Source organism: Dendrobates tinctorius, unplaced genomic scaffold (genome assembly GCF_039654945.1).
Source record: "Dendrobates tinctorius isolate UK_male_01 unplaced genomic scaffold, ASM3965494v1 ptg000014l, whole genome shotgun sequence".
Taxonomy (NCBI): Eukaryota; Metazoa; Chordata; class Amphibia; order Anura; family Dendrobatidae; genus Dendrobates; species Dendrobates tinctorius.
In genome coordinates, this window is record NW_027361682.1 from 4,183,433 (window position 1) to 4,195,840 (window position 12,408).

A 12,408-nucleotide genomic window follows, 5' to 3' on the forward strand; every position below is an offset into this window, starting at 1 on the left:
TCAAATGCCCATTTCACGGCTAACAGTTCCCGATTCCCCACATCATAGTTACGTTCGGATGGGGAGAACGTTCGGGAAAAGAAAGCACAGGGATTCATTTTAGATGTTACAGGATCTTTTTGGGACAAAACAGCTCCTGCACCAACCTCAGAAGCGTCCACCTCTACCTGAAAAGGGACTGAGACATCAGGTTGCCGCAAAACCGGAGCAGAAGTGAACCTTCGCTTCAGCTCCCGAAAGGAAGAAACAGCCTCCGGAGACCAATTCAGCACATCAGCCCCCTTCTTAGTCAAATCAGTCAATGGTTTGGCAATACCAGAAAAATTAGCTATAAATTTACGATAAAAATTAGCAAAACCCAAAAACTTCTGGAGGGCCTTCAAAGAAGTGGGCTGAACCCAATCATAAATGGCCTGTACCTTGGCCAGGTCCATTTCAATAGTTGACGGAGACAAAATAAATCCCAAAAATGAAATCCTCTCTACACCAAAAAGGCATTTCGATCCCTTGACATACAGGGAATTCTCCCTCAAAATCCGGAACACAGTCCGAACATGTTCCACATGAGAGTCCCAATCCTTGGAAAAGATCAAAATATCATCCAGATAGGTGATCAAAAATTTATCCACAAAGTCTCGGAAAATATCATTCATGAAGCACTGGAAGACAGAAGGGGCATTAGTGAGCCCAAAAGGCATCACCAGGTACTCAAAATGTCCCTCCGGAGTAATAAACGCCGTCTTCCATTCATCCCCCTGCTTAATGCGAATAAGATTATACGCCCCCTGAGGTCAAGCTTGGTAAACCAGCAAGCACCTTTAACTCTGGAGAATAGATCAGAAATCAGGGGTAACGGATACTGATATTTAACAGTAATTTTGTTGAGGGAACGATAGTCAATACATGGCCTTAATGAACCATCTTTCTTGGCCACAAAAAACCCCCCAGCACCTAAGGGTGAAGAGGATGGTCTAATATGACCCTTCTCCAACGACTACTTAATATAGGATCGCATAACCTCGTGCTCGGGTACAGATAAATTGAAAAGTCGACCCTTGGGAAATTTACACCCAGGGCTCAGCTCAATTGCACAGTCATAACTCCTATGAGGAGGCAAAGACACAGACTCATTCTCACTAAATACATCATAAAAATCAGCCAAATAGTCAGGAACATCATGCGACTGGGGAGAGGTGGAGAAAATAGGAGCGTCACTAAGGGCACACCGACAACCCCAATTCACCACAGACACAGATTTCCAATCCAAAACTGGATTATGGATTTGCAACCAGGGAAACCCCAGAACGATGGTATCATGCAAATTATGCAACACCAAAAATCTGCAACTTTCTTGATGGTCTGGGGTGACCCGCATTACCACCTGGGTCCAAAACTGAGGTTTATTCTTCGCCAAAGGAGTAGCATCAATACCCCTCAAAGGGATAGGCGTCCGCAGAGGTGTCATAGGAAACCCACAACGTTTAGCAAAATCCAAGTCCATCAGGTTCAGAGCTGCTCCCGAATCAACAAAAGCCTTAGCGGAAAATGTGGACAGGGAGCAGATCAGAGTAATTGCCAGAAGAAACTTAGGTTGAACACCACCCACAGCAAATGTGTGTGCAAAACGTTTCTCTCGTTTAGGGCAGACAGAAATAATATGAGAGGCATCTCCACAGAAAAAACATAGCTTATTAAGCCTTCTGAACTCCTGACATTGCGCCCTAGACAAAACTCTATCACATTGCATAGGTTCAGACATTTGTTCAACAGGTGGCAACACCTCTCGTGCAGTTTTGCGTTCACGCAAACGCCGATCAACCTGAATGGCTAATGACATAGAATCGTCAAGACCAGAGGGAACAGGAAATCCCACCATAGTATCTTTTACGGTTTCTGACAAACCCTTCCAAAAGAGAGCTGCCAAGGCACCATCATTCCAGGTAGTAACGACCGCCCACTTTCGGAATTTTTGACAGTACAACTCTGCAGAATCCTGACCCTGGCTCAATGCCAACAGGGCCTTTTCAGCCTGATCAATAGCATTAGGTTCATCATACAACAACCCCAAGGCCTGAAAAATGCATTCACATCAGTCAGAATAGGATCATCAGGTTTCAAAGAAAACGCCCAATCCTGGGGATCGCCGCGCAGCAAAGAGATGACAATTTTAACCTGCTGCGCGGAGCTCCCCGATGAGTTAGGCTTCAAGGCAAAAAATAATTTACAATTATTCTTAAAATTCAGAAATTTAGACCGATCCCCAAAAAACACATCAGGAGTAGGGATCTTTGGTTCAGCAGTATGTGAATGAGCAAGATAGGCGGAAATTACCCGCACTTCAGCAGTAAGCTGCTCCGCACGATCAGACAATTGCTTAACCTCCATTGAGAAAAAATTCCCCCTACGGCCTCAGAGAAATAGAGGAAAAAATATACACCAAAAAAAAAAAAATTCTGACACTTTTTTTTTTTTTACAATTCTCTCCTGCTATTGAGTACCCTAGAATCTGCGGTATGGCTGGTGATTCTGTTATGAATGAGTCACCGGAGGAGGAGAAAACAAAAATACAAGCTAAGTCCAGAAAACCGGAGAGGTTGGTAGCTATCGGATTGCAGACCCCTGATCCTATACACCACAACTAACAGTAGCTGTGGGGGGTTCCTACGGTGCACTAGACCCCTCGTCACAGCCAGAGAACTACATAAGCCTAAAGGAAAGGGGAAATCTAAACTGCCCCAGAGCAGACCCCAAAGCAATAGACAGCCCCCAACATGTATTGTCGGTGAAATACAGATGAAAAACACAAACACAGACAGAAAGACAGGCTGAGCAAACGATGGGGTCCAACTAACTAGATAGGACAGGACAGAAAAGATGCTGGCTGCAATCCGCAAAAAACCCTACCATAAATGTCCCAACCGTCTGATAGGGAAAAAGGCCCTGAAGTCGCTAGACTTCAAAATCACTATATCAGCACTCAGGTATATTCTGAAAACAGAGCAAAGAGATCAACTGATCAGAGACAAAAATGGAGTTCAGCCAGTCCCAACCAGGACTGGCTGAACACAAACACTAAGGAAACCAGACAAAATCTCATGGAATAATAGCAGGGCAAAAACTTAGCTTTTAGTAGACAGGAACTAAACTGGATGCAAGAGCTCAGAGCAGAAAGGATCACCAGCAGCCCTGCAGGGCGTCGGCTGCCTTATATCCACTCAGAAATTCCAGATGTCGAATCACACTCCGCCTGTTCAGATGACAGGTTCTTCCCATCCCAATCAATTTCACTACCTCTCTTCACCAGCAGAGGGAGTTCATCAGACATCAAAGGTGAAGGGGAGAATGAACTCACAACAGGCTGCTGTGCTCTGGCCCGCAGAGAAGAATGTGCAACTTAATGTCCTGCAGCTGTCTCTGACCTCTCTGCACGAGCACGGTCTCACTTTTCAGCCGGGCACATGGTGCTCTCCAATCTCACCGTTCCGCCAGAGTGTCCAATATCAGCCGGGTACAGCACGTCGCTGATGCTCGAGGTGCAGTGTGCACTCTCCCCGACGGTGGGAAACTGACTGCTGCTTCATGTGCTTCGGCTATCCTTCCGGTTTAACCACACCCCCTTGTCCCGGGTCATGGGACCTGTTCGGTCCCCTTTGTCTTCCCCCGGGCAACATGGGACGCAGCCTCGACAGTTTCGGACTTGGCTCAGAACAGGTACCCGCAGCCTGGTCCACCTCCTTAAGTATGTCTCCACGGGCCGTATTGTCGGCGCTTTGGATGGAGCAGAAACCCCGCTCCTCCCAAAGCTCCGCCCCCATCTGTACGCGCGGTGATTCCGGATGTGTTCATTGAACACATCCGGAATCGCCGCACCCTATACATAGGACTGTGTTATTTACCTTGCGGAGACGGAGCATCGCCGCAAGGTAAACAGACATGCTGCGGTCTAAAAAGACGTGCCACATGTCCAGAAATGCAGGGTCGCCGGATGCGTGTTCGCACGTATAGTGGAGACGGGATTTCATAAAATCCCCTCCACTATGCTGTAACATCTGGACGCTGCAGGTTGAGCGCTGTGGCTGTATGCAGTGTTCAATCCGCAGCTAATCCAGATGTAATTCGGCCAGTGGAAACATACCTTTACACATGTACGGTAAATGCTTTTCTGCTACTCTTTTTGTACAGAAATTCTGCTGTGTTTGACAGTCCAAGCAAAGTGGATGTGATTTCACGAAAACTGCGCTCCCTGTGGGTCCAAACATGTGGCTGAAGTATGCAGGTTTGATGGAGCCTAAAAAAAACACAGTTACGTTTTTAAGTGAAGCATCAAAGCTTTTCTGTGGTATAAAAAACACATTAAAAAACACGGCTTCACATCTACACCAAAACTGCATCAAATAACGGGAAAAGACATAAAAAATGAAGAAAAAAATGCAATAACCAGAGGTGATTGTAATTGTGTAGTTTGGTATGGATCCTGCAGAAAACAAAAAACCCCAATATTTATGCAATGTGTGTAGACGGTTATATAGTGATGCTACATAAAGATGAGAAAGTTCTGGCGGCTTCGACTGTGAATGAACAAAAATTAATCCACAAGTTCAAACTAGAGAAGAGCAGAACGCACAGATGTTGCACCAGCCCGGCCTAATCAAGGCCACTCTGGGGACGTCGGAAGGTTAGAGATTCGCAGCCTCACTGCCATGTGCGTACCCAGGATGAAAACTTGGGAGGGGGCAAGCCATGGTCATTCAGGCTGTAAAATTTTAGAACGAAAAAGGTAAATTAAATGAAACGAAAATGAACAAATGACCGCCATACACAACACAATCCCCTATACCAAGACCAATGATACCACATACAGGGGAGAAATACCACCACACCATGAACAGATCACATAGTGACTGAATAATACCACATACAAGGAGAAATACCGCCGTGATCAATTATATTATGTCAACAATTCTCTGATTTTAAACTTACCTTTACAGTGTTCTCTTCTGTTCATCAGGGGGGCTTCCAGCTCATGCGTGCTTATCACACACTGAAACTGAGCCACTCACACTGCCACCCCTATCATTGCCCATTCCACCACCTCCATTTCCTCACCACCCCATTATTGCCATTTTGATCACCACCATCATTGACCTCTCCGTCACTCCATCATTGCCTTCTCCCCCACCCCCATAATTGCCCTCTCCTTCACCCCATCATTGCTTTCTTCCCCACCCCCATAATTGCCCTCTCCTTCACCCCCATCATTGCTTTCTTCCCCACCCCCATAATTGCCCTCTCCGTCACCCATCATTGCCTTCTCCATCACTCCCATCATCCCCTTCTCCATCCCTCCCATCATTGCCTTCTCCATCACCCACACAACTCTCCGCTGCTCTGAGCTGGCAGCTTCCTCCTGCATTTCCCCTCACTGGCACACAGCGGCGTCGAGCTGAATGCCATGTGAGGAAGGACAGAGCAGGTTAGGGCTGGCGATGCCGCATGCCAGCAGAAACGGCTCTGCGTGCCCTCTCTGGCACGCGTGCAGGTTCGCCTTCACTGTTCTGGGGGGGCAGCTGCCCCCCCTGCCCTACGGTGAGTACGCCCATGCTCACTGCCCTCATGCCCCCTCTGACATCCCCTCCTATGGGGGCAGAAAGAAATGGTAAATGGGCGTGGATTGGGGTGTGGTCAAAATTGCTGCAATACACCTCGCAAACACACGGCTCCACTCTGTACACCTCGTACACGCGCTGCTCCGCTCCGTACACCTCGCAAACACACGGCTCCACTCCGTACACCTCGTACACGCGCTGCTCCGCTCCGTCCACCTCGTACACACACGGCTCCGCTCCGTACACCTCATACACACACGGCTCCTCTCCGTACACCTCGTACACACACGGCTCCGCTCCGTACACCTCGTACACACACGGCTCCGCTCCGTACACCTCGCACATACACGGCTCCGCTCCGTACACCTCGTACACATGCAGCTCTGCACACCTCATACACACACGGCTCCACTCTGTACACCTCGTACACACACGGCCCCGCTCTGTACACCTCGCACATACAGGGCTCCGCTCCGTACACCTCGTACACACACGGCTCCGCTCCGTACACCTCGTACACACACGGCTCCGCTCCGTACACACACGGCTCCGCTCCGTACACCTCGTACACACACGGCTCCGCTCCGTACACCTCGCACACACACGGCTCCGCTCCGTACACCTCGTACACATGCAGCTCCGCACACCTCATACACACACGGCTCCACTCTGTACACCTCGTACACACACGGCCCCGCTCTGTACACCTCGCACATACAGGGCTCCGCTCCGTACACCTCGTACACACACGGCTCCGCTCCGTACACCTCGTACACACACGGCTCCGCTCCGTACACCTCGTACATACACGGCTCCGCTCCGTACACCTCGTACACATGCAGCTCCGCACACCTCATACACACACGGCTCCACTCTGTACACCTCGTACACACACGGCCCCACTCCGTACACCTCGTACACACACGGCTCTGCTCCGTACACCTCGTACACATGCAGCTCCGCACACCTCATACACACACGGCTCCGCTCCGTACACCTCGTACACACACGGCTCCACTCTGTACACCTCGTACACACGCGGCTCCGCTCTGTACACCTCGTACACACACGGCCCCGCTCTGTACACCTCGCACATACACGGCTCCACTCTGTACACCTCCTACACATGCAGCTCCGCTCCGTACACCTCATACACACACGGCTCCGCTCCGTACACCTCATACACACACGGCTCCGCTCCGTACACCTCGTGCATGCATGGTTCCGCTCCGTACACCTTGTACACACACGGCTCCGCTCCGTACACCTCATACACACACGGCTCCGCTCCGTACACATCATACACACACGGCTCCGCTCCGTACACCTCGTACACACAGCTCCGCTCCGTACACCTCATACACACACGGCTCCGCTCCGTACACCTCATACACACACGGCTCCGCTCCGTACACCTCGTACATGCATGGTTCCGCCCCGTACACCTCGTACACACACGGCTCCGCTACATCCACACTGTAAACCCCTCCTGACCCCACACAGAAACTTCCCCTCATCCAGCACCATGACATCCAGCACAGCACAGTCCTGCATACACTGAGGCCCCTGATCATGTGACCTCTGACTCCTCCTCTCCTGTGACCTCATCACAGGTCCTGTGCGCACAGAACAGCCATATATGTGGTGTGCGGCTCTGCAGGTGGAGGTAGGTGCTGGAGATTCCCCATTACTGGGCTGCACAGGGGACATTAACCCCCTCAGTGCTGAGCCTGGGATAAATCTCTGTGTGTGCCTATAATTGGACTGTGTGTTATACCGGGGGCAGGACGGGGCCATGACTGGATGTAGTGATCATGTGAAGCCGGTAACAGCTCCATAGATTTCTTACATGGGATCTTTATGATGTTACATCGTCATCTTCTCCCCATTCAGGTCCCTACAATATCGGATCCTCTCAGTGGAGATCTTCCATATAAGAGAATTCTCCTGAGTGACCCTACAAGGATGGAGAGGGACAGGGACAAGATGGCGGAGAGGATATTACACCTCACCCTAGAGATCCTCTTCCGGCTTACTGGAGAGGTGAGAGATTCTGATGACGTCACATTACATCATTCTTATCTATGGGAATAACAGATGGACAGAACTGGAGAGGTGAGGACTCTGGAAATGTCTGTAGTGAGGTTTATTAATGTGTCTCTCCATAACCAGGATTACACAGTAGTGAAGAAGACCTCTAGGGGGCGCTGTCAGGCCCCTGTGTCTGAGGGATGGGGAAGACCCCTGAGCCCAATCACAGGACCTCCACCTCACCCACTGGTACATGAGGACATCAATGTCCAGAAGATCCTAGAACTCACCTACAAGATGATTGAGCTGCTGACTGGAGAGGTGACACTGCTGGGAATGCTGGGACATTATACAGTAACGCTATGGAGGGATCGGGGGATGACGGTATCATTGTATGTGTCAGGTTCCTATAAGGTGTCAGGATGTCACCGTCTATTTCTCCATGGAGGAGTGGGAGTATATAGAAGGACACAAAGATCTGTACAAGGACGTCATGATGGAGGTTCCCCAGCCCCTCACATCACCAGGTAATAGACAGGACTAAATACACACGGCCTATAATTATCTGTAAGTAAAGAATGAATTCAGTCCCTGTATGTGTTTCCTCCAGTTCTATCCAGTGAGAGGACAACACCAGAGAGATGTCCCCTTCTTCTTCTTCCACAGGACTGTAAACAAGAAGATCCCAATGTTCCTCAGGATCATCAGGTAGATGGAGAGAAGGTGTCATGAGATCTCCCCTATGATGTGTAGAAGCTGTGAAGGTCTTGTGCTCAGTGTTGTTTTATCGTTCTGTGTGCATAGGGTAGCATATTTCAAAACAATGATATGTAAGCAAGCTTAACCCCTTAAGTATAGAGCCATTTTGTGCGTTAATTACCAAGCTTCATTTTTAAAATCTGACTAGTGGTAACTCTGGAACACTCTAACATATCCCAGTGGTTCTGAGACATGTTTTTTTGGGACTTGTAGTACTTCATATTAGTGATAAATGTTGATAAATGTGATTTGTGACAATATCGAAAATTTTAGAAAAAAAAAATTGAAAATTTTCATACTTTGAATTTTTATTCCCTTAAATCAGATAGTTATACTACCCAAAATAGATAATAAATAACATTTACCACATGTCTACTTTACATCACCGTGATTTTTGTACATAATTTTTCTTTGTCAGAAAATTAGAAGGGTTAAATGTTAATCAGCAATTTTTCATTTTCCAGTAAAATGTAGTTGTATTTTTTCCTAGAAAAACACATTTGAAGTCACTTTAAGGGACCTAATTGACAGTAAATACCCAAAAGTGACACCATTTTAAAAATTAAACCCCTCAAGGTGTTCAAAACCACATTCAAGAAGTTTATTAACCCTTCAGGTGCATCAGAGGAATTTAAAACAATGTGGAAGGAAATAATTAAAATTTTTTCCCACAAAAATGTTGCTTTAGCCTCAAATTTTTCATTTTCACAAGGGTAATAGGAGAAAACATGGTGACAAACTATTGCTTGGGCTCACGGTAGTGCTCGGAAGGGAAGGAGCACCATTTGACTTTTGTGAGCATTTTAAACCCATAAGTATTTCACAGAATTGTATAACATTGGGATGTGAAAATTAAAAATGTCATTTTTTTTCCACTAAACTGTTGTTTTGGCTCCAACTTTTTAATTTTCAAAGGGGATAATAGGGGAAAATTGACCACAAAATATGTTACCCAATTTCTCCTGAGTACTGTATACCCCATATGTGGTCAAAAACAGGGCTGTGGAGTCGGAGCCGTGGAGTCAGAGCCCATTTTATTGGAGTCGGTGTCATGGAAATTGAGGAGTCGGAGGTTTGTCTTACCGGCTCCACAGCCCTGGTATGAGGGAGTTGGAGTCAGAGTTGTGGAGTCGGAGTCATGGAAATTGAGGAGTCGGAGGTTTGGCTTAGCGACTCCACAGCTCTGGTCCAAAATTAGTTTTCAGACATAGCACAAAGCTTAGAATATAAGGAGCGCCATATCCAGCTTTGTGTGGAATGGTTTGCGGATGCCCTGTTTAATTTACAGAGCCCCTGAGGTGTCAGGACAGCAGAACCTCCCCTCACCATAAACGACCCAATTTTACAATGAATTCATCTAGGGGTGCAGTGTTCATAATGGAACAACGGGTGTTTCATAAAATGTCATACCATGGCACTTCACAACCTTTTTAATGCCATGATTGCTATTGATCGTGGCATCTGGTGAGTCAATCCACTATGGGTGGTGTAGGCACCTGCCTTGGCTGTTCCGCTGGAGCTTGGCTGTCAGCTAAGCTGAGCTGCCAGCGGTGATCATGCTTGGCAAGTGCTGTTTCGGAATCTTCGGTCAATCACAGGCTGTAATCTGTTAGTGAGATTGACTGACTGATCACAGTGATCAGAGAGCAGGCAATGCTGAAATTGGTCCCCACATCTCTAGCCGTGCTGGTCAGCCGTCGGTGACTGAAAGTTTTGCTTGTGCATCTGGTGATTGACAGCCTTTGTAAATAGAATGATATTTAGTTGACGATTACCATCTAGTGTAAATACCCATTAGAGATTACCTTCACTTTTCAGCGCTTTTTATACGTTTTAGGCCCTTTAACTGAGCAGGTCAGTTGTCTTTATCTGTTTTTGAGAATAAAGATTTTTTTGGGATTATTTAACAAAATATACGATACGATACACTTTATTGATCCCGAGGGAAGTTATGGACATCCATCAATCCAAGATTAAAATTAGGGGTGCATCAAAGTTCCAAAGGTCGAAAAGAAAGTCCAAAGAACAGGCAACAGGCAAAACTGTAACAGAAACAAACTGAGTAGCTGCTGCTGCAATGGGCTGCCACTAGCACGGTGCCGGTATTGTCATCCTGACTACCGTGCACCTTTTTTGGTTTGGTTCATGCTCTCTTAAAGTAGCCATGTTGATTTACTGTTGTTTGTGTTTTGTTAAATTATTTCATATGCGTTCTCCATCCATCTGACTTGCAATTTTTCTTTCAGGGTGAAGATCTGCCCCATATTAATACTACAGAGACCTATATGAGGGGTGATGAGCGGTGTAAAGAGGAGATTCCTACATATGATTACCCAGGTGAGTAGTGACCACTAAATGCCAAGAGGTCAGAAATATTACTCAGTCACTGGATAGTATATAATTATGTGTTGAATTTTTTAGGGTTTGTTCACACAGACTTTATTATTTTAGATTTTACACCTATAGATTTAATCGCTTAAACAAAAAGAAAACACACACACCTTTTCACTCTATTCTGTTTGGATGTTTCTTCTGTGTTCACAGTCTTGTCTAACCCTGGACACTGTGCTCAGTGGATGTCTCTAAATTACTTGTCAGTGTTGGGGATTAAAACTCAGGTCCCCAATATGGAAGGCAGAAACATTACTAGTGAGCCACAGGCTGCACTGCTATGTACAAAATACATTTCTCATTCAAACAGAAGTGTGAACACGGCCTGACGCTGTCAGCCAAATAATGGAGACGTCTGTGTTTCATTTGATTTGTAGAGTAAACTTTCCCGTTCAAGTGAATGTGTCTGTGAGAAACACTGGTAACACTCAGATGCCATCCATGTTGTCGCCTGAGGCCAAAGTCTATATTCACACTCTGTATGGGGGCCATATCTTTATACACGAAAACACGTTACCCTGACGTGTCCATCAACCCCTCAAGTTTCATGGGTTTTTTGTTTTTCCATCCTCATAGCTGTATGATGGCTTTTTTTTTCATGCTGAGTTGTATTTGTCAGTGGCAGGATTTGGGGGTGCATAAAACTTAAGTAACTTTTATTAACTCTTTATGGGAAAAAAATAGAAAAAAACAGCAATTCTGTTGTTTTTATGTTTAACCTTTTCCATTGGCTGCAATCATGTGTAAAAGAATACAAAGGACCTGTTCTCCCTTCTTGAATTTACTGATTAGTTTCGTAAAAAAAAAAAATACAAAACCCCACACTTTCTCCAAATCCATGGCTTCTTTTAAATCCTCCCCTTTGCCGTTCTCCGTGCTAGACTGCATGTATCTGATGGGGAAGGTATGAAACAGGCACTGTCTAATAGCACCGAATCACCGATCCCTTTAGGGGGTCTCCATTGATCATATACCTCAGGAATGGGGAACATCCAGCAGACGGCCAGTTTATGGCCTGTGACTACCTTTTTTGGCTCCCTGGATGATTCCACGGGACTACAGTTCTTGGGCTCACAGCTGTGTTTTGCCAGCTGCTGGCCCTTTAATTCCTTCTTGAACGCACACTCAGTGTCTCCTGTTGTATATACTTCAGCCCCGGTGTCTCCTGTTTTATATATATACTGCAGTTTTAGTGTATACTATGTGATGCATTAAAACAAACAAATTACAAGCACCAAAGAGTAATAGCTCTAATACTAGAGATACACCCACAATAAATATAAATACCAAACTAAACAAAAAGGAGCTACAAAGATCTCAAATGAAAGATTACTTTCTGGATAAACTAAGTTGGTGCCTGCAGTAACTGTGTATGCATCAGTTTACTAATATTATAATAATTAATTTTTTGTTTAGTGCCGCATATTATCCACCAGGATTTGTTACTGCAGACAATAATTAGTTTATGGAGACAGGGAGTTACCTGGATCTATTCACATGGTCCCCCATTAAGTCACTCTGCCTTTTATTCAATTATTAAATTGTTGATAATTGCGTATTCTTTTATATGAGACATTTGTAGCACCTTTTTGTTTAGTTGGGTATTCGTATGTGATGTATA

General features: G+C 46.2%; 1 protein-coding gene across 1 annotated transcript in view; it reads left to right on the plus strand.

Annotated features, from left to right (window-relative positions):
• LOC141070505 (uncharacterized) overlaps nt 1-12,408 on the plus strand; it is a 156,756-nt gene that overhangs the window by 87,378 nt on the left and 56,970 nt on the right. Inside the window, exons 16-20 of the mRNA XM_073559501.1 lie at nt 7,421-7,649; nt 7,779-7,958; nt 8,041-8,164; nt 8,248-8,345; nt 10,643-10,733. Of these exons, the coding sequence (XP_073415602.1) occupies nt 7,421-7,649; nt 7,779-7,958; nt 8,041-8,164; nt 8,248-8,345; nt 10,643-10,733 (722 nt within the window). The remainder of the gene's footprint in view (nt 1-7,420; nt 7,650-7,778; nt 7,959-8,040; nt 8,165-8,247; nt 8,346-10,642; nt 10,734-12,408) is intronic.